The 27,648-nt window shown below is 41.6% G+C and overlaps 1 protein-coding gene and 1 long non-coding RNA gene across 2 annotated transcripts; one reads left to right on the forward strand and one right to left on the reverse strand.

Moving 5' to 3' along the window:
• Positions 1-1,292: 1,292 nt before the first annotated feature.
• On the forward strand, positions 1,293-12,895 carry LOC138842300 (uncharacterized). The gene is made up of 3 exons (XR_011377161.1): positions 1,293-1,371; positions 9,090-9,335; positions 12,390-12,895. It is a non-coding gene; the product is annotated as an uncharacterized lncRNA (long non-coding RNA).
• Positions 12,896-23,841: 10,946 nt separating this feature from the next.
• On the reverse strand, positions 23,842-27,052 carry LOC132593291 (CXXC-type zinc finger protein 1-like). Its single transcript, XM_060292049.2, has 8 exons — positions 26,974-27,052; positions 26,685-26,848; positions 26,097-26,304; positions 25,885-25,995; positions 25,511-25,560; positions 25,199-25,295; positions 24,094-24,246; positions 23,842-23,988 (listed from the first exon to the last, which is right to left on the reverse strand). Exons 1-8 carry the CDS (start codon positions 27,019-27,021, stop codon positions 23,842-23,844), a joined length of 978 nt encoding a protein of 325 aa, XP_060148032.2. The 5' UTR covers positions 27,022-27,052.
• Between the last annotated feature and the right edge of the window lie 596 nt (positions 27,053-27,648).

Here is a 27,648-nt window from a genome sequence, read left to right on the forward strand (position 1 = left end):
CCCAGCTTTTTAATGGAAAAATTTCACACTATTATTGGGTAATCACAGAGTCCAGCCCTCTGCTGTCCAGAATGTTGAACTGGGGCTCAAAAAGGACGTGACTGGTCTGAGGGCACAAAGACATAGAGAACACCAGAGCTCAGGGCCAGGTCCTTTCAAATAGGACCTGCGCGTCAGAAGGACCTTCAGCTGGCATTGAGCCTCTACCACCGTCAGAGAGGGCTTCCCACAGGACACATGTGAGATGGGTTTTGAAGAATGTGTAGCAGTTCATCCATTGAGGGGATATGGTGGATTCTTCTCACCTCTGCCCCCACGACATCTCCCATAGGGGCAATGGCTTCTCCATAATTTCCATATTTGAGGCCCTAAGGGGCAACAAACTCCTTGTGGGACAGGATTGGAAATTTGTTGTAAGGCTGTACTTGCATAATTATTACTTAGATGTTATTTTACAAGGAAGTATGAATAATCCTGGAAGATGTTTTTACTGACACATTACATTAGACAGAGAAAACAACCATTAGCCATATCAATTTAAAACTAATTGGGGGGGGTGTCCCTGGTGGCCTGCTGGTTAAGATTCTGGGCTTTCACTGTGGTGACCCGGGTTCAATCCCTGGTTGGGGAACTGAGATCCTACCAGCCAGGAGGTGCGGCCCAAAAATAAATAAACTAATTTTTGTTGATACCAATTATTTCAGTTGGAGTGACTAGTGTGAGGGTTGATTGAGATTACCCCGACGCTCCCACCCCGACTTCTCTCCCCTCGTGGTATCGGGGGGGAGGGGTACAGTATCGCTCCTACTCTCCCTTCTACAACACTCCATAGTATCGGCCAGGGGAGGGTACCATCCTGACATTTCTCCCCTCAACTCCAGTGGTATCTCCCAGACACACTCTGGGTTCTTATTCTTACTCTTTTCATTAGTAATGGCTCCCCTCTCACCCGTGCCATGTCCCTTGGAGCCCCTCAGAGGCTAAATGCAAAGACCCCCATGCACCAGGAAGTCTACCCAAAGAAGGGTAGTCCACCTCCTCCCAAGGCAGCCCCACTGTTCTGCTGCGTGAGGCAGGAGGCAACAGCTTCTTCCACTGTACGGCACGGACACCCTTCCATGATGGCGGCCCCCTGAAGCAGCAACATTTGGATGCGGCCATATTCCGAGCCCAGCAAAGCCGCAGAGGGTAAGGGAACTCTCACGGACTCTGCGTGAAAGTGCCCTGTTGATTGGGGAACGGAGCTTCGCAAGTGCTTTTGAGCATGCGCATGAGATACCCCCCGCCCCTCCACTAAACACCCGGGTGTTAGAGGTCGGCACTTGGAAGGGAAGCGGTTCTCAGCTGTTTACGAGTTAGCGACACGCAGAGGTGATTTTGAAGGGGATTGGCTACTCTGAGCTGAGTGATGGTGGGGGGCGGAATCTGGGTGGGTGATGGGGCTACTGTGGATTCAGTGGTGGGCTCTTTTACATCGGATGCCCAGCTAATTGTTAGTCAGCCTTTCTCTTTCTAATTTAAGCCTTAAGGCTATACATTTCCATCTAAGACCCACAAGATTTGTTGTATCGTATTATCATTATTGTTCATTTCCAAGTATTTTAAAATTCAGTTATGATTTTTCTTCATTTCACACGTGTCACTTTGAAGCGCGTTTCTGTTTTGCAATAAACAGTTAATCCTTTTGTTATTGATTTCTAACCTAATTTCTCAGAGGTTAGATAATGTGATTTGTGTCATGAACGTTCCTAGAAACCTGTGGAGACTTGCCTTATGCCAAGTCTCGTAAATGTGCCATCTATTGCTTTCAAAGAATATGTGTTCTCCGATTGTTAATTGTGTTGTTCAAAACTGGTATACCCTCTCTGATTTTTTTTTTCACCTACCTGCTCTGTAGAGGGCAGTGTAATGGTGATTTGTGCGTTTCTCTTTGCTTGTGTCGGCTTTTGCTGTATTTGAACCTTATTATTAGGTACAAGTGTGTGTATTTTTAAAATAGACATTGCCAAATGCCTCTCAAAAGTGTTATATATATATTATAATACATTGTGTATATATTATATCGATATATACAATGTGTAATACATATATCTATGTATACGGAAATGTGTATGAAATATTCCCATCAGCAATATATAAATACCCCCATTTCCCCAAATCTTCTCCAGCACTGTATGATGTTCTTTTTCATTTTTTATTATTCTGAGGGCTGAATAATTATATCTAGTTTTGTTTTACCTTTTCCACCTATTAGTGGTTGAGATCTTTTCTGGTTATCTGGGCACTTTGATTCCTTCTCTGCATTTCCATAGCCTTTGTTCATTCCTCCTCTTTCCCCTGGCTTTTACATAGTGAACTTTTCTGTACTCCCTCAGTTGAACATCGCTGGTGTCATATCTATTCCTGTACATATTAAGATCAAAGTATGGACATTTTCTTTTATTTTACTGGCCTATTTATCTCTGTTTTGATTGCATTAGTTTTATTGTAAATGTTAATATCTGCTAGTCCAAGCATCCCTTCAGTATTCCTTTACATAATTTTCTTGGCTATTTATACGTGCATACAGAGTTTGAAATTGTTTTACCAAGCTGGAAAAGAATTGGAATTCTGCTTGGCACTTGTCAATACGGTTAATATTGAACCAGTGATATTTTTATTTTACCATATTCCTGCCCAGGAATATGGTCTGCCTCTCCATGTGCTTAAGTTTTATACTATATTCTAGAATAATAACTATTAGTTTTTCTATTTTGAGTCCAGCACCGTTCTTGTTACATTCACTTTTAGGTATTTTGTGTTGTCATTATTGGAAATAGGATATTTTTTTCCTCTCCATCTGTTTCAATCTTGTACCCCATCACCTTGTCAAAATTCCCTGTGCTAGTTTTCTGAGTATACAATGATATAACCTGCAAATAAAAATGATTTTCTCTCCTTTCTTGATATTGAAGCAGTTTATTTCATCTTCATATTTAATTGCATCAGCTAGAGCTTTCAAACACTGTTGGCATAGGAACAACCCCATGTTGTTACTGGTTTTAATGGAAACTGTCTTCAGCATTTTACCTTTTAGTTTTATACTTCCTGGTGGTTTTGAGACTATGATCTTTGCCGAATTTTTGTAGTTTCCTACAAAATTTTAAGAATTACTGCTGAATTGTGTCAAATGCCCTTTTTATATCCATTGATACGGTTGTATAGTTTTTCTTCTTAATTTGTTGATGTAATAGGTAAATTGATAAATGGACTAGCATTAACCATCTTTGTCTTATCAGAAAACCCAATTTGTTCATGGGGTAAATTTTTCTTTTGAGCCTTACTGGACTCAAATTGCTAATATTTTATTAAAGATGTTTGCATCTATAAGATGAAATAATCTCCAGATAACTGTTTGTATTAGGACTATATTTTTTAGGTAAGGTAACAGTGCTTCATAAAATAAATTTGGAAGATTTCCAACTTTCTATTATTATTTGAAACAGGGATTAGCAAACTTTTTCTGTAAAGAGCCAAATAGTAAATATTTGAGGCTTTGCCAGTACTGCAGTCTCTCTTGCAACTACTCAACTCTGCTGCTGTAGCAAATGCAGCCACAGACAATATGTAAACGAACGGACATGGTTGTTTTCCAATAAAATTTTATTTACAAAACCGGCCAAGGACTAGATTTGACCTGCAGCCTGTAGTTTGCCATCCCCTGGTCTAGAACTGTTTAAAAACTGTAGAAATACTGTTTTTTAAAAGTTAGATTGCACTCCATATTAAGTCAGTTTCATCCTGGTACCTTTTTTTTTGTACTTAACTTTCCTTTTTTAATTGACGTAGAGTTGACATACTATATTATAATAGTTTCAGGTACACAGCATAGTGGTTCAACATTTATATTTCTTACAAATTTATCACCATGATACGTCTAGTAACTGTCTGTCACCATACTGTATTTAACTTTTTATTTTGAGATAATTATAGATTCACAGGACATTGCAAAAAATAGTACAGAAAGCTGGGTTTTTGGTGTTTTTGTTTTTGTTTTTGTTTTGGCTGCGTTGGGTCTTCGTTGCTGTGCGCAGGCTTTCTCTAGCTGCAGCGAGCAGGGGCTACTCTTCATTGCGGTGCGCGGGCTTCTCATTGCGGTGGCTTCTCTTGTTGTGGAGCATGGGCTCTAGGCTCACAGGCTTCAGTAGTTGTGGCATGCAGACTCAGTAGTTGTGGCTCGCGAGCTCTAGAGCACAGGCTCAGTAGTTGTGGCCCACAGGCTTAGTTGCTCCACGGCATGTGGGATCTTCCCAGACCAGGGCTCGAACCCGTGCCCCCTGCATTGACAGTGGGTTCTTAACCACTGCGCCACTAGGGAAATCCCAAAGCTGGTGTTTTTTTAAAAATTATACACATTACAAACTTTCTGACTTCTATACACTGGTCACTTAGAGATTCTTTTGCTCTTTCTTTTTTTGCATTAATATTTTTTTGCTGGAGAAGCACCTGTTTCACCTCCATATTTAAATGTTGCTATGGATTTGCACATAATATTCTCCTAGAAATAATGTTTAGTGGAATATCTCCTCTAGTAGTAATATCTCCTCCTTCCTAATATTGTATTTTTTTTCTATTTCGTTTATCAGATTTGCTGGAAATTTATTCATGTAACTGGTCATTTCAAAGGATGAGCTCTTCACTTTATTTATACTCTCAATGGACATATAATATACAAATATATATCGCATTTAGGTTTTATTAGGGGATTTATTAGCATATTTTGAGTTTTTTCTAATTTCTTTTTCTAATTACTCAGATTGAGTACTTAGCTTTTTTGAGGTTTTCTCTCATTTTAATAACGAATCATGTAGGACTGTACATTTTCTTATAAATATAGCTTTTGCTGTGTGAAATAACATCTGGTACAAAGTGTATAACTTCAGTGTTGTGGGTGCATTTTGAGTTTGATTTTTATTTCTTTATCTATTTTTAATTACCTTTGTTGTGGCAAAAATAAACATGTACTATAAAATTTTCCATCTTAACCGTTTCTAAGTGTATAGTTCAATAGTGTTAAGTATATTCACATTGTTTTGCAAACAATCTCTAGAACTTTTTCACCTTACAAAATGGAAACTGTATACCCATTAAACGACATCTCCCCATTTCCCCCTCCTTCAGCCTCTGGCAACCACCATTCTACTTTCTGTTTCTATGAATTTGACTATTCTAGATACCTTATGTAAGTGGTATCATCCAGGACTTATCTTTTTGTGACTGGCTTACCTCATTTAGCATAATGTCTTCAAGTTTCATCCATGTTGTAGCATGTGTCAGAATTTCCTCTTTAATGCTGAATAATATACTATTGCATGAATATACCACATTTTTTTTATCCATTCATCTCCTGATGGACACTTGTGTTGCTTTCACCTCTTGACTATTGTGAATAGTGCTGCTATGAACAGGAGTGTGCAAATTTGTCATTGAGATCCTACTTTCAATTCTTTTGGATATATACCCAGAAGTGAGATTGCTATTTTTCTTTTTTTGAGGAAAGCTGTACTATTTTCCATAGTGGCTGCACCATTTTATATTCCCATCAGCAGTGCACAAGAGTTCCAATTTCTCCATATCCTCGCCAACACTAGTTATTTTCTTTTTTTTTAATAGTAGACATCCTAGTGGGTATGAGGTGTTATCTCACTTTTTTTGACTTGTATTTTCCTAATGATTGATGTTGACCATCTTTTCATATGCTTGTTGACCATTCATGTATCATCTTTGGAGAAATGTCTGTTCAAATCCTTTGCCAATTTTTTAATTGGGTTATCTGGGTTTGTTGTTGTTGAGTTATAGGAGTTCTTTATATATTCTGGATATTAGCCCCTTATCAGATATATGATTTGCACATATTTTCTTCCATTCCCTAGGTTGCCTTTTCACTCTATTGATTGTGTCCTTCAATGCACAGAAGTTTTTAATTTTGATGTAGTCCAATTTGCCTATTTTTGCTTTTGTTTCCTATGTTTTGGTGTCATATCCAGGAAATCTTTGCCAAATACAAATGTCATGAAGCTTTTCCCCTGTGTTTTCTTCTAATAGTTTTGGGTCCTATATTTAGGTCTTTGATATATTTTGAATTAATTTTTGTATATGGTGTAAGGTAATACTTTTGCACATGGATATCCAGTTTTTTTCCCAGCACCATTTATTGAGGAGACTAACCTTTCCCACATTGAATGCTTTTGGCACCTTTGTCAAAAATCATTTGACCATATATGACCCATTTATTTCTGGGTTCCCTATTCCATTGGTCTATATATCTGTCTTCATGCCAGTACCACACTGTTTTGATTACTGTAGCTTTGTAATAAGTTTTGAAATCAGTAAGTGTAAGACCTCCAACTTTGTTCTTCTTTTTCAAGATTGTTTTGGGCTATTTGGGGTTGGGTTTAATTTTTTGAATTAGAGTTCCTAAGTTCACTCTTCCTAAGTTCCTTAGTCTACTAGCTCTGCCTTTATATATAACCTGTTTATACCAATTGGATGCTTCTGACCTTGAAATTCCCTTTTATAATTATATCACCAAACTGGCTGTCCTTTTTCTGGACTTTGCTTGGCATATCTTTGCCCAGCCCTTTATTTTGCAAATTGCTGCTGTGTTTTAGTTATGCTTCTTATAACTATGTCTCATTGTGCTTGCTTTTTTATTCCAATCTTATCTCTCTACAGAATGAATCAACTGATTCAATTTCACATAACCATAGTATACCTAATTCTATGCCTTGTTTCTTATTTTATGTTTACTATTTATATTATTTTCTGCTTTCTTTTTCCTGTTCTTACTTTTGATGACTTAATGCAGGCATGACCATTCACCCCCTCTCTCCCCAACCCACTCACCTTTTAAGTCAGGGAATTTTAACTTTTATAAAATCTTTAAAGGTATATCTTCCCATTTCTATCAAACATAATTAAGTTTATATTTTCCCCATTTATACCTATAGAGACATGCCCTCTCCTTTCAATTTTCTTCAGCAAGACAGTTATACTTCTGGACCTTTCAAAGATAATTAAAATTTTTTATTACAGGTCGTTTATATTTTCTTTAGGTTTCTGCTTTAAAAGGTACTTAGCATTTTAAATTTCAAATTCCCAGTCACATTTTCTTCCTCTGTTATGATTGTACACGCACTTACATACATACAAGTCCTGTTGTTTTCAAAGATCTCACGATGACCTGGTGAACGTGTGTGTTTGCATATGCATTGTTTTGTTCTTTTGAGATCTCACTTCTGATTCAATTTTCTTTTATTTAGAATACTTCCTTGAATGTTTTCCTTCACTATGGTAAATTGATGGAACACTCTTCAAATTATTTCATGTCTAAAACTGTCCTTCTTTTGTTCTGGCTGAGAAATAGGATCTTTAGGAGGGATACAATCTCCTTACACTGAAGTCCTCTTCTCTCCATGGTCTGTAGATGTTAAATGACTCTGGCTTCCATTGTTGTAAGTGAGAAGTCTGATGCTAGGAGGATGCATGTGGGGGAGGATCAGATTTAACACAGTGGTTCCCACTCCTCACAGTGCATCAGAATCGCTTATGCAGTTTTTACAAATACAGATGCCTGGGCCCACAGATACTAAGTTACATTCATTCAGGAGTGGAACTTTGCATAAGCATTTTTAGAAGATTTTAGAAGATCCTAGTTTGATTCTGATGTGCAGGCAGAGTTAGGAACCACTGATTTCAGGCCTAATGGTATCAGTGATGGGAAGTCCTGCTGGAGTTACTAATTTGTCAGCAGTGAATGTGCATTTGAAGGAGCCCTTAGCAAATAATACTTGGGCATTTTGGGGGAAAGTGATTACATCTCTGTAGGAATCATTGATTGTAGAAGTCAGTGATTAAGATCTCTGCAAGATAATGATTGAAAGGCTGACATAGTCAGTGAGTTGACTGAGAGCCTTGGAGCTTTGGCAACTGGAGACTTTGGGGCAGTCTTATTTTGAAAATACTTGGGATCAGTGATTTGGTGTCCTATGGGTATCAGGAATTGTGGCCATGTGAAGTCAGTTAATTGGGGCCTGGAAGGTCAGCATCTGGCCTCTCCTTTAGTCCATTTCAGGTACTGTAAGGATCAGTTATTAGCTGTCTAGACAGATCAATGATTGGATTCCTGGTGGGGGTATGTTACTGGGATCCTCTGCTGGGGATTATTTGAGGGGCCTTTGAAAGCCAGGCTAATTACCCTCTTGGAAAAGTAATTTGCAATCTGTTTGAATTAATGTTAAGAGTCTGTGCCATGTCAATGTTTGGTTAGTTTTTCAGTAGCACCCTGCATTTGATGTGGTTCAGTGAGTCATTGATGGCTTCTACTACCAGCCAGAGATGACAGTGATGTGGTCTCAGGGATCTGGGACCCGTAGTGACCAATTATCAACAGGCCAGAGCAGGTCAGGGATTGGGCATTTGATGCAATATTACTGAGTGGCTGAGAGTGTGAATTTTGGAACTAACAGATCTGGGTTGAATCCTGTCTTTCCACTTAGTTTTGTGATCTTAGTACACATGACTTAAAAAATCTCTACGCCTCTATTTTCTTATCTGTAAAATGGGTAGAATAATAATAGTCAGAACTGATTGTCAGAGTTGTGAAAATTAAATGAGGTACCTGATGTGTGCCTTTCAATAACAGTAATTGCTAATATTTATTCAATGCTTACCATTACAAGTATCATCTCATGTAGTTTTTACTGTCTCTTAAGATACGCATATCTGTCTTGTTTTGGAACCTGTATCTGAAAGTAACTTCTTCATATACTCCCAGCTAACATGTGGGAGACCTGGGATTCAAACCTTCAGTAATTTTAATCCAAATTTTATCATCTTTCCTATATTCCACCATGACTATAAACTAGAGTTCGTTTTTTTCTGAATTTTTCTCTTCAGAGAAAATTGTATTTTCAGATACAGAATAGCTGTATCTGTATTTTGAATACAGAATAGCTGTATTCAACACAGCTAGCCACTCCTTGGTGCCTGCAGGAAGTGTTCGTGGGATGAATGTTGAGTAACTGACCATGTGGACACTGTCTTTCCAGTTTTCTTGAAGTCTCTGCGGAGCCCCTGGGTAAGACCCCATAGTGAAGGCTGCAGAATCTTCCTTCCGGCCTCAGCAGCTCTGGTTGAGTCCATGGGTGCCCACCTGGCCTCGGGCTCCCAGGAAGAGCAGAGCTGTCAGCAAGAGAGCCTGGGGGCTGAGGCCCAGCAAGAAGATGCCAGCCAACTGGAGCTCTCCCCAGTGGTCCCCAGCCCTGGCTGCAGAGGGACATGGCAGCATGTGTGAGGTGAGGAGGGAGGGGTCTCCAGGGGCAGGAATTCAGTGAGGAGTTGGCCCTAACCTGTCACCAGGGCCTCAGGGCAGGGGCATGTGGTTCACAGAAGCAGCAGATTCTGGACTCGCTGCCCCGAGACAGATCACCATCCTTCTGCTGCGTGAGCACCAAGTCACTGGTGTCCCACATTCAAAGCCCTGCGTGTTTCAATGGAAACTGATGCAGCTGATGGAGGAAGGGTGGGATGGGAGGGTCACCCCTACAGCCTAGGTGAGGGGGAGGCAGCTCCCAGCTGATTCCAGACTCTGGAAGGTACCCTCTCACCTGTAACCCCTCATTTCCCCAGCTCTGACCATAGATCTCTTCTCCTTCCCAAAAAAGAACTAGAAAATACTCAGTCTCTGGTGCATTGTTGTTTGTTCCTTTATTTGTTTAGTTGCTGCTTCCATTTACCATTGGATTTATGAGGTTTATAATCAGTATAGTAAAATGAACACATATGAATCTATAAAGTTAGGATCAGGGAAAATATAGACAGAGTGGACAAAGTCAACAACAGAGCACAATTAGACTGTAGCTATTCACACAATGCTGAATGAATTTTAGTAACATGGCTATTAAAATCCAACTGCAAATTTGTGTTCTTTGTGGCAGATACAGAATAAAAGAAACACAAGCAGTTAGGTGATTAAATTGTCCACAGGACAGCATGACAGTTCCTCTGTGGTAGAAACTTCCTGGTATGGGGTTTTCAAAAGGTTTTTGATAGATATTCATATAAATTGATAGAGGGGACTCTGTTCATAATTATGCTGTGACAACTTGGACATATAGTCAGCCTAATAATAGAGAAACGATGTCACTTACAGCAACCCCATCTTTTTTTTTACTTTTTAAAAAAAATTTAAAGTTTATTTTTGGCTGCATTTGGTCTTCATTGCTGCGTGCGGGCTTTCTCGAGCAGGGGCTACTCTTAGTTGCGGTGCACTGGCTTCTCATTGCAGTAGCTTCTCTTGCTGAGGAGCATGGGCTCTAGGCACGCGGGCTTCAGTAGTTGCAGCACGTGGGCTTAGTAGTTGCAGTGCACGGGCTCAGTAGCTGTAGCTCGTGGGCTCTAAAGCACAGGCTCAGTAGTTGTTGCGCACAGGCTTAGTTGCTCCACGGCATGTGGGATCTTTCTGGACCAGGGCTCAAACCCATGTCCCCTACACTGGCAGGCGGATTCTTAACCACTGTGCCTCCAGGGAAGTCCTTTACTTTTTTATATTGAAGTATAGTTGATTTACAATGTTGTGTTAATTTCTGCTGTACAGAAAAGTGATTCAGTTATATATATATATATATATATATATATATATATATATATATATATATATATATATGGTTTATCACAGGATATTGAATATAGTTCCCTGTTATAGCAACCCCATCTTGCATGTAGTACTGTGTGTTTTCTTTGGCTGTCTTCTAAAGCAGCCCTTGGCAAATATTTTCTGTAGGGCCCAGTAGTAAATATTTTAGGCTTTGTGGCTCATAGTCTCTGTTACAACTACTTAGCTCGGCTTTTGTAGCATGAAAACAGCCATAGTCCATATGTAAACAAATGAGTGTAGCTGCCTACCCCTATTCTAGAGCATTTTTTTCCAGAGGAAGCCAAAGCCCTACAGTCAAAGCAGATCTCAGCAAATGTATTATAACAAGAAATCAAAACTGTCTGAGGGCACACCTTTCTGATGGTCTGACATCATACAAACAGAAAAGACTAAATTATATGTATCAATGCGTGGGCTAAATGCACTTCAGTAATACTGTGTAATAATTTTTCTTGGTCAGCCTTTTGACACTGCTTGAGGAACAGATAGGTCAAAATTATAAGTGGCATTAGTCATATACAACATTTTCAGTCCAGTTTTTTCCTGTGGTCATTTCCTCCCTTTTTCTTAGAAATTATCTTTTAATTTTTGGCATTACAGAACTTATCCACGTGTACTGCATAATATTCAAGCTATTCAGAAATGCAAAAAATAGTATAATAAACCCCTTGTACCCATCGCCCATGTACAACAACTATCAACAGTTATGAACATATGACTAATCTTGTTTTATCTACTACTGAAGGATTATTTTAAAGCAAATCACTGAAATGATATGTTTTGTCCTTACTTCCTTTAGTATGTATCTCTGTTTAACTGCAATACCATTAACATACTTAAAACATTAACAATATTTTCTTAATATCATTTGTTACCTACTTATTATACAAATGTCCTTTAATTGTCCCATACATGCCTTTTTAAATTGGAATTTTAATTAAAACAATTGTGAACTCACATGCAATTATGACAAATAATACTGAGAGGTCCTGTGTATCCTTTACCAAGTACCTTAGTCCATTCAGGCTGCTATAATAGAATACCATAGACTGGGTGGCTTAAACAACAGAAATTTACTTCTCACAGTTCTGGAGGCTGGGAAGTCCAAGATCAAAGTGCCAGCAGATCTGATGTCTGGTGAGAGCCCACTTCTTGGTTTGCAGGTGGCCATCCTCTCACTGTATCCTCACATGGTGAAGATCAGAGAGTGAGAGCTAGTTCTCATGTCTCTTCTTATAAGGGCACTAAACCCATTCATGAGGGCTCCACTCTCATGACATAATTACCTCCCAAAGGCCCCACATCCCACTACTGTCACCTTGGGGGTAACGATTTCAACCTATGAAATCTGTGGGGGACACAGACATTTAGTTCATAGCACCCAGTTTCCCCCAGTGGTAAGATCTTGCAAAACTATGATCACAATCAGGATATTGACACTGATACAGTACACTGATCTTATTCTGATTTTCCCAGTTTTACTTGTATTCATTTGTGTGTGTGTGTTTAGTTTCATACAATTTTATCACAGTTAGAGGTTTGAATGAAGGTAGAGAACACTTCTATCACAGGGATCCTTGGTGTTGCAGTTTACAACCACACCTACCTCCCCCTCCTATACCTTTCCCTAACCCCTGGCAACTACTAACCTGGTCTCCATTTCCAAAATTTTGTCATTTCATAAATGTATTAGGAGGTGGGGCTTCCTGAAGAGAGGAGAGAGATGGGTGTCTGGAAAAAATATTGGCTGAAATATTTCCACATAAGATAAAAAATATATACCCAAGGATACAACAATCAACAAATCCTAAGCACAACAACATGAGAAAACTACTTAAGGCACGTCATAATCAAGTTGCTCAAAACCACTGGTGAAGAGAAAATCCTAGAGAAAAAAAGAAAATGCACAGGAACAAAGATAAGGACGAAAGCAGTTTTCTTGTCAGTAACAAGCCAGGAAACAGTGGAGCAAGGAAACAGTGGAGCAAGAACTTTACTGAAATTAACAACAACAAACCAGCAACCTAGAATTCTCTACCTGCAAAATTATTTTTTTAATGAAGACAAAATAAAGACATTTTCAGACATACAAAAGTTTAAAGAATTCATCATCAGCTGACCTGCACTACAAAAAATGTTAAAGGAAGTCCTTCAAGCAGAAGGCAAATGATACCAGATGGAAATCTACATCTACACAAAGGAATGAAGAGCACCAGAAATGGTAACTACATGGGTAAATATAAATACTTTTCTTATTATTTGGATCTCTTTAAAAGATAATCAACTGTTTAAAATTAAAATAACAATGAATCATGCCATTTATAATATATGCAAATTGAAATATATAACAACAATAGCACAAAACTTAGGAGGGTACATTGAAGTATGTTGTAAAAGTTCTTGAATTATACATAAAGTGCTATAATATCACTTGAAGGTAGACTGTAATAAGTTAATGATATTAATACTATAAATTCTAAAGCAACAACTAAAATAAAACGAGAAAGTATTAAAGCTCTTAAACCCAACGAGGAATATAAAATGGAATAATAAAAAATACTTAATTCAAAATAAGACAGAAATAAAGGAAAAAGGGAAAAGAGAACAGATAGAACAAATAGAAAACAAATAGCCATATGATACATTTCAACACAACCACATCTATAATCATATTATATGTAAATGGCAAATAGAGATTTTTCAATTGGATAAAAAAGCAAGACGCAACTATATGTTCTGTGCAAGAAATCCACTTTAAATATAAAGACAAAAATAGGTTAAAAGTAAATGGATGGCAAAACATGTACCATGCTAACACTAATCCAAAGAATTCATACATGCACCCCAATGTTCATCGCAGCACTATTTACAATAGCCAGGACATGGAAGCAAACTTAATGTCCATCAACAGAGGAATGGATAAAGATGTGGTACATATATACAATGGAATATTACTCAGCCATAAAAAAGAACAAAATAATGCCATTTGCAGCAACGTGGATGAACCTAGAGATTGTCATAATGAGTGAAGTAAGTCAGACAGAGAAAGACAAATACCATATGATATCACTTATATGTGGAATCTAAAAAAATGGTACAAATGAACTTATTTACAAAACAGAAATAGAGTCATAGATGTAGAAAACAAACTTATGGTTACCAGGGGGGAAGGGGAGAGGGATAAACTGGGAGATTGGGATTGACATATACACGCTACTATATATAAAATAGATAACTAATAAGAGCCGACTGCACAGGGAACTCTACTCAGTACGCTGTAATGACCTATATGGGAAAACAATCTAAAAAAAGAGTGGGCATATGTATAACTGATTCACTTTGCTGTACACCTGAAACTAACATAACATTGTAAATCAGCTATACTCCAATAAAAAGATTTTTTAAACATCTTTATTGGAGTATAATTACTTTACCATGGTGTGTTAGTTGTTGCTTTATAACAAAGTGTATCAGTTATACATATACATATGTCCCCATATCTCTTCCCTCTTGAGTCTCCCTCCCTCCCACCCTCCCTATCCTACCCCTCTAGGTGGTCACAAAGCACCAAGCTGATCTCCCTGTGCTATACGGCTGCTTCCCACTAGCTATCTATTTTACGTTTGGCAGTGTATATATGTCCATGCCACTCTCTCACTTTGTCCCAGCTTACCCTTCCCCCTCCCCATATCCTCAAGTCCATTCTCTAGTAGGTCTGCATCTTTATTCCCATCTTGCCCCTAGGTTCTTCATGACCAATTTTTTTCCTTTAGATTCCATATATGTGTGAGCATATGGTATTTGTTTTTCTCTTTCTGACTTACTTCACTCTGAATGACAGTCTCTAGGTCCATCCACCTCACTACAAATAACTGTTTCATTCCTTTTTATGGCTGAGTAATATTCCATTGTATATATGTGCCACATCTTCTTTATCCATTCATCTGTTGATGGACACTTAGGTTGCTTCCATGTCCTGACTATTGTAAATAGAGCTGCAATGAACATTTTGGTACATGACTCTTTTTGAATTATGGTTTTCTCAGGGTATATGCCCAGTAGTGGGATTGCTGGGTCATATGGTAGTTCTATTTTTAGTTTTTTAAGGAGCTCCATACTGTTCTCCATAGTGGCTGTATCAACTTACATTCCCACCAACAGTGCAAGAGGGTTCCCTTTTCTCCACACCCTCTTCAGCATTTATTGTTTGTAGATTTTATTTTATTTTGCGGTATGCAGGCCTCTCACTGTTGTGGCCTCTCCTGTTGCGGAACACAGGCTCCGGACGCGCAGGCTCAGCAGCCATGGCTCACGGGCCCAGCCACTCTGCGGCATGTGGGATCTTCCCGGACCGGGGCACGAACCCATGTCCCCTGCATCAGCAGGCGGACTCTCAACCACTGTGCCACCAGGGAAGCCCTGTTTGTAGATTTTTTGATGATGGCCATTCTGACCAGTGTGAGATGATATCTCATTGTAGTTTTGATTTGCATTTCTCTAATGATGATGTTGAGCATTCTTTCATGTGTTTTTTGGCAATCTGTATATCTTCTTTGCAGAAATGTCTATTTAGGTCTTCTGCCCATTTTTGGACTGGGTTGTTTGTTTTTTTGATATTGAGCTGCATGAGCTGCTTGTAAATTTTGGAGATTAAGCCTTTGTCAGTTGCTTCATTTGCAAATATTTTCTCCCACTCCGAGGTTGTCTTTTCATCTTGTTTATGGTTTCCTTTGCTGTGCAAAAGCTTTGAAGTTTCATTAGGTCCCATTTGTTTATTTTTGTTTTTATTTCCATTTCTCTAGGAGGTGGGTCAAAGAGGATCTCGCTGTGATTTATGTCATAGAGTGTTCTGCCTGTGTTTTCCTCTAAGAAATTTATAGTGTCTGGCCTTACATTTAAGTCTTTAATCCATTTTGAGTTTATTTTTGTGTATGGTGTTAGGGAGTATTCTAATTTCATTCTTTTACATGTAGCTGTCCAGTTTTCCCAGCACCACTTATTGAAGAGGCTGTCTTTTTTCCACTGTATATTCTTGCCTCCTTTATCAAAGATTAAGTGACCCTATATGTGCATGGGTTTATCTCTGGGCTTTCTATCCTGTTCCATTGACCTATCTTTCTGTTTTTGTGACAGTACCATACTGTCTTGATTACTGTAGCTTTGTAGTATAGTCTGAAATCAGGGAGCCTGATTCCTCCAGCTCCGTTTTTCGTTCTCAGGATTGCTTTGGCTATTCGGGGTCTTTTGTGTTTCCATACAAATTGTGAAATTTTTTGTTCTAGTTCTGTGAAAAATGCCAGTGGTAGTTTGATAGGAATTGCATTGAATCTGTAGACTGCTTTGGGTAGTAGAGTCATTTTCACAATGTTGATTCTTTTTTTTAAATTTAAAAATACTTTATTACTAAAATATGCTAACCAAAATTTGACAATGCAGGTTTGCCACAAATCTTCAATTCGTTAAAAACAAACAAACAAAAAATGCAAGATCTCCGAAGTATAGTAAAGTGCAATAAAATGAAGTATGACTGTAACCCAATATCTGGAGAAAAATAGGTGCCTACAGGGAGAAAAAAGGCCATCATTTGCTTACCTGGTACAGATACTACCATATGCCATTTAAGCTAGTAAGAAGATTCAGCTAGAAATACTTAACAAATTTTTAAAGTTTATGTGTGGGTCACTGTTCTAGTGTGAAGTCCCTGATGCCTATAGGCATGGGGTGTTCCAAGCTTTTATAGGCTTTTCCTCCAGGAAACTTACCTGTTAACTGGGAAAATCAGGGAAAATCCTAAAAGAATTTTTACCATAGTGCTGGCTGGAGGAGAACAGCATTCTGCTTTCAAAATTCTATCCAGACATATCACCACACAATGTTGATTCTTCCAATGCAAGTGTGATGTGGCTGCTTCCCACTAGCTATCTATTTTACATTTCGTAGTGTATATATGTCCATGCCACTCTCTCTTTGTCCCAGCTTACCCTTCCCCCTCCCCATATCCTCAAGTCCATTCTCTAGTAGGTCTGCGTCTTTATTCCCGTCTTGCCTCTAGGTTCCTCATGACCATTTTTTTGTTTGTTTTTTAGATTCCATATATATGTGTTAGCATGTGGCATTTGTTTTTCTCTTTCTGACTTACTTCACTCTGTATGACAGACTCTAGGTCTATCCACCTCACTACAAATAACTCAATTTCATTTCTTTTTATGGCTGAGTAATATTCCATTGTATATATGTGCCACATCTTCTTTATCCATTCATCTGTCAATGGACACTTAGGTTGCTTCCATGTCCTGGCTATTGTAAATAGAGCTGCAATGAACATTGTGGTGCATGACCCTGTTTGAATTATGGTTTTCTCAGGGTATATGCCCAGTAGTGGGATTGCTGGGTCGTATGGTAGTTCTATTTGTAGTTTTTTAAGGACCCTCCATACTGTTCTCCATAGTGGCTGTCTCAATTTACATTCCCACCAACAGGGCAAGAGGGTTCCCTTTTCTCCACACCCTCTCCAGCATTTATTGTTTGTAGATTTTTTTATGGCGGCCATTCTGACTGGTGTGAGACAAAATTCAACACCCATTTATGATAAAAACCCTCCAGAAAGTAGGCATAGAGGGAACTTACCTCAACATAATAATGGTCGTATATGACAAACCCACAGCCAACATCATTCTCAATGGTGAAAAACTGAAACCATTTCCACTAAGATCAGAAAGAAGACAAGGTTGCCCACTCTCACCACTATTATTCAACATAGTTTTGGAAGTTTTAGCCACAGCAATCAGAGAAGAAAAAGAAATAAAAGGAATCCAAATCGGAAAAGAAGAAGTAAAGCTGTCACTGTTTGCAGATGACATGATACTATACATAGAGAATCCTAAAGATGCTACAAGAAAACTACTACAGTTAATCAATGAATTTGGTAAAGTAGCAGGATACAAAATTAATGCACAGAAATCTCTTGCATTCCTATACACTAATGATGAAAAATCTGAAAGTGAAATTAACAAAACACTCCCATTTACCATTGCAACAAAAAAATAAAATATCTAGGAATAAATCTACCTAAGGAGACAAAAGACCTGTATGCAGGGAGATCAGCTTGGTGCTTTGTGACCACCTAGAGGGGTGGTTTTATAGTTTTGTCTGGGTATATGCCCACAAGTGGGATTATAGTTTTGTCTGGGTATATGCCCATGAGTGGGATTGCTGGATCATATGGCAACTCTATTTTTAGTTTTTTGAACAACCTCCATATTGTTCTCCATAGGGGCTGTACCAAGTTACATTCCCACCAACAGGGTAGGAGGGTTCCCTTTTCTCCACACCCTCTTCAGCATTTGTTATTTGTAGACTTTTTAATGATGGCCATTCTGACCAGTGTGAGATGGTACCTCACTGTAGTTTTAATTTGCATTTCTCTAATAATTTATTACTATATTTAATTTGAATTTTAAAATATTCTCAGATTTGGCCAGTGGGAGTCACTTGCAGCTGGAATGTTATGTCCTTTTGACATGTCCCATGATTCCTTGAGCACATCCTGACCTTCTGGTACAACAAAATGTTCAGGTTCATCCGGTACTTTTCCCACCCCAGCCCAGAATAACCCACATCTCCTAGTTAATAATTTTTTAATGAGTTTTTATCCTGGTATATAACATAGTATGCCTACTACTAAATACCTAATATTATATAATATTTTATAGGAGAAAGAAATATAATTGAAATTTCTGCAATTCACTGTGTTCATGCAGTAAAAGTTATTCTTTACTAAAAATGAGAACTACGTTGACAGATGAATGGATAAAGAAGATGTGGTACAAATATGCAATGGAACACTACTCAGCCATGAAAAAGAATGAAATAATGTCATTTGCAGCAAAATGGATGCAACTAGAGATTATCATACTAAGTGAAGTGAGTCTGAAAGAAAAAGACAAATACCATATGGTGTCACTTATATGTGGAATCTAAAATATGACACAAATGAACCTATCTGTGAAACAGAAACAGAATCATGGACATAGGGAACAGGCTGGTAGTTGCCAAGGGGGAGGGGGCTGGGGAGGGATGGAGTGGGAGGTTGGGGTTAGCAGATGTAAGCTTTTATATATAGAATGGATAAACAACAAGGTCCTACTGTATAGCACAGAGACCTATATTCAATATCCTATGATAAACCATAATGGAAAAGAATATTTTTTTAAAGAATGTATATATATGTATAACTGAATCACTTTGCTGTACAGCAGAAAGTAACACAACATTGTAAATCAACTATACTTCAATTTAAAAAATATTGATAAAAATAAGGACTAAACAACCCTCTTAAGTCCTCCTGCTATTTTGAGAACTGCCAGAAACACCTTTCCTGGGCCGTTGAGTACCGAGTAGCAAATGTTATGCCAGGAATTGGGAAGGGAGAAATATATTATACACACACCCCTTGTCCTGTAGCAACCCTGAAATGTGAAAAACAAATACAGGTAGGTAGGAAAGGTAAGTTCTCCATGAGGGAGTAAGTTTACCCGCCAGTGTTGGAGAAGCTTAAATTGGATGATAAGGCATGTGATACAAAGTGCAAAGGTATGGAAGTGAAAAAGAAAAACTATTTGATGTCAAATAGCTCTGTGTAGAAGAAGAAGGGTCTATGTGACATTCAGGGAAGCAAAATAAATTTAAAATCTGAGGACAAATGCTGGACTCCATCATAGAAAAAGTAAGAATTTTTTCCTTGATCTAATGGATCACCATGGAGGGATTATATATGCAGGGAAGATATATTAACTAACTTTTGTATCTTGAAAGAATTATAGTCCCTATTGCAATTGTATTTTATATTTCAGGATAATATATTTTAAGTAGAGATTTTTAAAAACAACATTAAAAGAGGAACTGACCACAGAGTCTTTGCACAGAACTTTAAGCCCAGACTGAAAATGGCATATTCTATTACCAATGTTTTTAAATATTTAAAAAATTTTCCAGTTTCATTGAGGAATGGTTGACAAATTAAAAATTATATATACTTAAGGTATACAATATGGTAAGGTTGGTTTTTTTTTTTTTTGCGGTACGCGGGCCTCTCACTGTTGTGGCCTCTCCTGTTGCGGAGCCTAGGCTCCGGACGCACAGGCTCAGCGGCCATGGCTCACGGGCCCAGCCGCTCTGCGGCACATGGGATCTTCCCGGACCGGGGCACGAGCCCGTGTCCCCTGCATCGGCAGGCGGACTCTCAACCACTGTGCCACCAGGGAAGCCCCCAATATGGTGTTTTGATATAAATATATTCTTTTAACTTTGACCTACCTAAGGCCCAAGTAGTGTCAAAAGCCCCAGAGGAAAGTTAAAATGTAGGATGGTTTGCACCTGTATGAAATGAAATCATCAGTGAGGTGTGCACATGAAGAACCCTATCCACTGTGTTCTGCTTGGGCCCTACGCCCTCGGCTTCTTTTAGATGGTTCTCAACCAGCGGTTCTCAAACTTGAGCATGCATCAGAATCACCTAGAGGGCTTGTCAACACACAGACTACTAAACCTCATAACCAAAAGTCTGGTGTAGGACCCGAGAATTTGCATTTCTACCAGTCTCTCAAATGATGCTGCTGGTGGTGGTCCAAGAAACATACTGTGAGAACCATTGTTCTAGAAGATGGCTGTGGCAAACCCTATCATCATACACTTATGACAAGATTACTGTTGACGACACTCGTCTTTTTCATTAGGCTGATCCTCTGTCCAGTTTACACCTGTTGTTCCGGCATAATTATTAATGATGCCCCTTCCCATTCTAAAGTGTCCTGATTTGGATGATAAAGTATAAGGTTACCTCACCCATACTCCATAATGAGATCAAATTTGTTTTTGAAATTCAATTATCAGGAAACCTTTACCCTGGAAGAATTGTCACATTTTCTCCCTGTGGCCAATGTAAATCTTACAAACGACTGCGTTTCCTTTCCAGCTATATCTGATAGGAAGATAAGAAAAAAACTTCTAGCTCAAATTTAATTACTCTGCAGGACCATCAGGCCCAAATGCCTATAGTCCAAATAGATTCTAGTGCTGACTTTGTTCGTTCTGTCTATATCTTCTCTGACCTAAAATAGAGTCATACCTGGACATTTTACTACAGGGATTCTTTAATGCCCCCTAAAAACACTGGAAAAGCAATGGGTACAACAAACAAATACATGAATTAATCTATTAAATTAAAAACTTGGTTATTAAAAACTTGGTTATTTCCTGCTGTTCCTGGGAAGGGGCTTGGGTCTGTGAAGTCAAAGCTGCAGAGGGGATGATGTGCAGGTACGTTGCAGAGATCAGATTCACCAGCCCGGAAACACCCACACTTCAGCTGGGGGCCACACCCTGTGGGAGACCCAGGGGGCACCACATTTCTGTGGCCACAATCTGTGTATCTGTGACTGATATGATTGTGTGACACTTGGAAAAGGCAGGTTTCTCATTGGGACCAAGTGTACAACTATCGCCTCCTAAGTCGTTTAATATCTGTCCTTGCACCCTGATCCAAGATTTCAATTTCTAGAAAACAATCATGTATGTGCATGAAGATTTAAATGCAGGAATTTCACTACTGTGATGTTAATAGTCAAAACCAAAACTATCCTTCATAAATGTTACCTAACAGTATATTGGTTATAAAAATTATGATATATTCAAAGACTCAATATTATGCAGCTATTAAAATTGTATACAAAAATATTTGCTGACGTGGAAAAATACTTAAGTTAGAATACAGAGCAAAGAGAGAAGGTAACCAAACAATTCTTGTTTTCATTTAAATTAAATGTGCATGTATGAATATACTAAACACTCATGAACATAAACACCAAAGCTCAGAGCCAGAAAAAATATCTGAAAGCAAAAAAATCAAAATATGGGGCTTCCCTGGTGGCACAGTGGTTGAGAGTCTGCCTGCCGATGCAGGGGGCACGGGTTCGTGCCCCGGTCCCGGAAGATCCCGCATGCTGCGGAGCAGCTGGGCCCATGGGCCATGGCTGCTGAGCCTGCGTGTCCGGAGCCTGTGCTCTGCAACGGGAGAGGCCACAACAGTGAGAGGCCCGCGTACCGCAAAAAAAAAAAAAAAAAAAATCAAAATGTTAATAGAATTTAGTTAGGAGATAACAGAGGTCATTTAAATTTTATTCTTTCTACTTATTTGTAGTGTGTAACTTGCTTTATATTTAGTTTTATTATACAAATAGTTATATTTGTAATAGTTACAAATATAACTGTATAATAAACAAAACTAAAATGAGTTTTGTCATATATACTGTCTTACTGACCACATGACCCTGAGCCCCTGTGAAAATGAGCCTGTCCCCAGAGGTGACAACATCCACAGGAAGGAGGGAACTGTGGGGCAAGGTGTGGTTCCCTCATCGTCTGCCTCTGTTTACGGACTCTCAAGGGGAACATTTTTTTTTTAGTCTTACCACTCGGCATGCAGGATCTTAGTTTCCTGACAAGGGATTGAACCTGTGCCCCCTGCAATGGAAGCTCAGAGTGTTAACCATTGGACCACCAGGGAAATCCCTTGAGGGGAACTTTTAGTGGGAAACTTGGTCTTGGCTATTGTGTGCTGAGGGTGGAAGGCACAGTCAGGAGACCAGGTTCCAGTCCACTGCTGTCACTCACAATCCCAGAGGCCTGGGCAAGTCATGTACCTTCTCAGGCCACTTTACTCATCTTTGAGAGGAGGAGGAAGAAGCAGAAGGGCCCTAGAGAGCGTGGTCACCCTACTACCCTGCCATTCTCTAAGTTCCAAAGAAAAGGGATTTTTCTGCCCTAGATCAGGATAGAGGAGAAATCAGCAAATCCCCAAGGATCAGGGGAAAGCAGGCTCTGGTAGAGATCAGCTGAGTGTATGCACAGAGCCAGTGAGGACTGAAGGGCCTGTGCTGGGCGTCAGGGGGGAGCGTCTCCCTGGCTGGGGCCGGTGGTCACCCCCACCCACACCTCGCTCGCAGACACCCTGCAGGGAGCTGCCTCCCCCTCCTCTAGTCTGTGGGGCTGACCCGCTCATCCCACCTTTCCTCCATCGGCTGCATCACATTTTCCACTGAAACAGGAAGGGCTCTGGATGTGGGACACCAGCCCCATGGTGCTCACACATCAGGAGGATGGTGACCTGTCTCAGGGACACCAAGTCTGGAATTTGCTCCTCCTGTGACACACCTGCCCCTGTCCTGAGGCCCTGGTGATCAATATCAGGTACCTCATTTAATTTTCACTGCAACCTTGCCAGCTACCTGACAATGATTATCCTTAGGACCATTTTACAATAGAAGCAGCTGAAGCACAGTGAGGCTAAGTTGGTTGTCCCAAGGTCACACAGCTAGCAAGTAGAATGACCAGGAAATACTTAAGCCGAGGTCAGCTGACTCCAAAGTGCCCACACTTAGCCACTCTGTGATTCTAAACCCCATATGGGGTTGACTCTCAATAAACAATATTCCTATTTCCCATTGTCTTCAAAGTGCTCAGGCTGAGGAGAGGCAACATCTTGTGTGCATAAACTGATTGCATATTTCACTGCACATCCAGGGCAACCTACCTGTCCCTCCCTCTTCTGACAGAGATGAAAACTCAAACTCACCCTCCCCACCCACTTCTTAGACACTGGAAACCAGGTGTGCACCAGGACCTGCACTGAGCACACCGGGCATCACAGGCACCCCCAAATGTGCACTGTAGCCCACCCCCCAAGTAAAGCTGCACTGTCACCCACCACCACTGGAGGTTCGGAATTGGGTTTGTGGCCAGAGAGAACGGCTTAGGGGCCACCAAAGAATATTAAAATCTCTTGTTCTAAAGTTTTTAAACAAAACTCTGGATGGTGGGAGATGAGGGCAGGGCAGTCTCCTGGCCCCACCCAGATTCAGGAAAGAAAGAGACGGAGGATACAGGAACGGACAGAAAGAGGGGGATTTTGAGGACCACCCCACCTCAAGGAGGCGTAGACCGAGACAGGAGACTAAATGGGGAACAGAGAAGCACAGAGAAACTCTGAGATGCCCTGAAAAATATATTAGAGGAAGAGGTGTGTGAGGAATTCGTAGAGTGTCTCCCTTGCACAGGGTGTTGAGTACAGGACCTCAGCTGAGCAGAGCTCAGCTGTCTACTCTGGAGCGTAGGTCAGTGGTGAGCGGGTCATGCTGGGTTGTCTGATGAAGCATCAGGGCCAGCAGCCCTGCCCGATTCTTCATGGCTGTGCGCACCTTGTGCTCCTGCTCAACCAGCTCTTCCAGCTTGAGCAACTGTGGGGGGCAAGCATGAGAAGGGCCTTCTAGGATTCCATCCCGCCTCTCAGCCCCTAAGGGGCGTACCATGTAATGTACCATGTAACGTACCACGTAACGTACCATGCACACGCGCTCTAGGTCCACCTCGGCACGTCTCAGCTTCTCCCAGCAGTAGTGGTGATTGCACAAGCGTTTGGGGAGGCAACAGAAATTACCGGTGGGCTCAAAGACGTTTTTCACTAGTGGGCAACCGCACACTTCTTCATCCGGTACCTGTGGGGAAGAATGAAAGATGCTGAGGTACGTGAAGGGTGGCAAATGGAGGGTGATCAGGCAGGCAGGATGCAAGGAAGAGGGGAATAGAGGGCAGGCAGGCAGGAAGGAGAGGAATGGGGAGTGGTGACCTAGCGGGGGGAAGAGAGGAATTCAGTGATTAGGTAAAGAAGAGGGGGCCAAAGGGGGATGATCAATCATGGAGAATGGAGGAAGAAGTTAAGCAGGGATGTAGGAATGGAGGTGATCAGGCAGGAAGGACGGAAGAACAGAAAGAGATCAAACAGGAAGGAGAGGAAGGATGGAGGGGGGGTCTGACAGGGAGAAGTAGATGAATGAGGGTTGGTAAAGCATGGGGGAGGTGAGGAATAAGGCTGGGAGGGTGAAAGGGATGGGGGCTGATCAAACAGGGAAGAAGAAGGGATTTAGGACATGACAAGCAGTGAGAAGGCGATTGGGGAAGTGAGGCAGGGAGAATAAGAATGGAAGGAAGTCAGCAAGTGAGAAGAGAGGAATTGAGGGTAACCATGCAGGGAGGGAGGGGGGATTGTGGGGTGGTCAGGCAGGGGCTAGGAAAAGAAGGGAGATGAGCAAGCAAGGAGAAGGGAAGAATGGGGAATGGTTATGCAGTGAGGAGCAGAGGAACGGAGGCTGGTCAGGCAGAGGGAGAGAGAAATGTTGGGGTGCGGGGTCAGGCAAGGAGATTATGAATAAATAAACAGGCAGGGAGAAAAGTAAAACTAGAAAGTGATTGGGCAGTGAGGAGGGGGGTGTAGGGGAGGTCAGGAAAGGAGGAGGGGATACATAGGGATTGGTCAGGAGGCATGAAGGCAGTCAGGCAGAAGGAAGAAGGAATAGGAGGCAATCAAGCACTGGAGGACGAGAGGAAGGTGGTCAGGTAGGGAGAAGGGGAGGAATGGAGCGCGATGAGGTAGAGAAAGAAAAGTCTCACCTTGGGGTCCTTCGAGTGCTCAGGGCATAACACCTGGAGTCGCTTACAGTACCTCTTACTCCGTGGGTCGTAAACATCACAGAAGAGCCTTGTGGCTCTGGGGAGAGGTGAAAGTGAGGTGCTAAGGGTCAGGAGGAGGCTGGTCCCACCCTGAACCCTGCCCACACTTTGTCCCCAACCCCACCTATACCCTGCCGCTAATCTGCCCACCTCTGTCTCTGAGCCTACCCACATCCTGCCCTTGATCTTGCACACCCTGCTCCTGACCTTGTCCACATCGTGCCTTTGACCCTGAGCAGCACTCACACTCACCCCTCAATGCGAGTGGGGTACATGGACGTGAAGGGCGATTTGCGCTCATACTGGGGAAAAAAGAGTACAAATGGGAGGAACTATAGACACACACTGCGTAACCTCCCATGAAAAAGCCCCAAACAACACATTTGCTCCCTGTGGACCCTACGCTCCTGTCTGCTCAGCCGATGTCCCCCCCTCACCAGTGGCTGATGCCCAAATCTTGGCCCCTTTACTGGGGGTGGAAGAAAAGCACAAATGGGTAGAGCCATGGATGTGTGTTGTATTGTCTTCTACAACAAATACCCGGGCACCAAACCTGCCCCCCTCCTCATGGACCCCACCCAGCCAAAAACACCCTTGCCCCATCTTCCCCCAGCCAATGCTCCAACCTTGGCGAAGCAGCGCTCCATGTGGCGCAGGGCAACCTGCGTATTGATGGGTTGCCCGCAGGAGACACAGAAGATCTGCAGGTTGACGCTGTTCCTGCCATGCTTGTCACTCTGCATAGGACAGTAGAAGGGCCAGTAAAGCAGTGCAGGGTGGGGACGGCAGGGCAAGATATCAGGCACCTTTCTGCTCCACCCCACCCATTCCCACTCACCTCTTCATCTTTGCACACAGCCTGCTGCTTGCCACGCTGAATGATGGCCTCAAGTTCATGGAAATGGCACTCTAAGTCCTTCAGGCGGGTGTGGGTGTCCTGCTGCTCACGGTGGATGCGCTCGAGCATTTGCTTGCCATGCTCCTCAGCAATGCAAGGGCTCTTCTGCCACTGCTGGATGCGCTTGGGCAGGATCGCATAGATGCGGCTGGAAGGGGAGACAGCAAGAATGGAATGCGTATGTGGGGGCATCAAAATAAGAAGAAATGGATGAGTGGCCGAATGGTGGATGTTTAGGATAATGAATGGTAGATGAGTGAATGTTGGTGAATGCGTGCTTGGACGGTGGATGGTTGGGTGCATGGCTAGACAGCTGGGTGGGTAAGTGACTGTTGAGTGTGAATGAGTGGGTTGGTGGATGGAATGTGGATGGGTGGTTCAGCGGGTCGGTGGATGTAAGGGTGGATGGATAGGTGGATGAGTGGACGAATGGTGGAGGATGCATAGGTAGCGGGGTAGATGGACTTACAGCTGGCATAGATCATGCCCTACTTTATTCCCTGTTGCTTAACCTCCAGGTGCACTCACTCAGCTGCCAGCTTCATGCCACAGTCGTCCGAGCAGTACTTGGAGCCTGGCCGGGTGGGGTGCACACAGTCAGGCCCCAGGCACTGCCGCAGTGAGGCTGGGTGCTCGGCACCTGACTGCTCTGGGTCTTCTGACTTTTCCATGAGCTTCTGCTGCTTCTCCTTCTGTGAGACAAGAGTGGTCAAAGCAGGGGCAGGGGAATCAGTGTCAGCCCCTAACCCTGTACTACTACCTTGCATTCTGCCCCCAACCTCTGCCTCCATGCCCCCCATTCCACCATTTCTGTCACCTTCCACTCCACTTTTTTCTTCAAATTCTTCCTTTTCTTCGTATCCATTGCCTGCTTCTGCAGTGCAGAATCTAGGAATGGGAAGTCCTCAGTGTCATTCATCCAGGGCTGTAGGCGAGAAAAATGCTGACAGGTCTCCCCAATTTGTTTCTTAAATGACCTCTGGACACTCCGTGCCGCCTCTCTCTTCATTGCTGAGCCTCCCTGCCTTCAATGTCCTTACCCTTCCACGCAGGGGCCCTGCCATACACTCATCAGGCTTTGATTGTCAAGAATCTCGTATATAAAAGTCCTGGTATAAGCTTCAGTACTGAGGCAGGTCCTTTTCAGACAACAGCTGGTGTATGGCCTCCTTTCCTGCCGATGGCATTGCCCCCACCTGGTACTTCTGGGACAGCTCAGACTTCTGTAGTTGAGGCAGGTGTGATCGAGTGAGCAGTTGTCAGGGGGACTATGGCAAAGTCTCTGAGAGTATCACAGTTAAGAACTGACGGGCAGACCCTCGCACCAGCTCCATTCCCCCAACCACCCTGTGTCCTAGATTCACCAGAGACCAGGGATTATAAGTAGCGCTCCTGTGCTGATGGAAGGAGGGCTCTGGGTCAGCACTAAGTGGGTGGGGATGGGCTCACCCTGCCCCAACACTCCTGGCCTCACCCTCTGGCCACTGTGGCT

This window comes from Globicephala melas, chromosome X, assembly GCF_963455315.2.
Source record: "Globicephala melas chromosome X, mGloMel1.2, whole genome shotgun sequence".
Taxonomy (NCBI): Eukaryota; Metazoa; Chordata; class Mammalia; order Artiodactyla; family Delphinidae; genus Globicephala; species Globicephala melas.

Excerpts from the sequence above, each read along its gene's own strand:
- LOC132593291 (XM_060292049.2), bottom strand. The coding sequence starts at position 27,021 with ATGGATACGAAGAAAAGGAAGAATTTGAAGAAAAAAGTGGAGTGGAAG. Across the intron at positions 25,996-26,096 it reads CTGTGTGCAAAGATGAAGAG|AGTGACAAGCATGGCAGGAA; the intron begins GTGAGTGGGAAT and ends TGTCCTATGCAG. Across the intron at positions 25,296-25,510 it reads TACCCCACTCGCATTGAGGG|AGCCACAAGGCTCTTCTGTG; the intron begins GTGAGTGTGAGT and ends ACCTCTCCCCAG.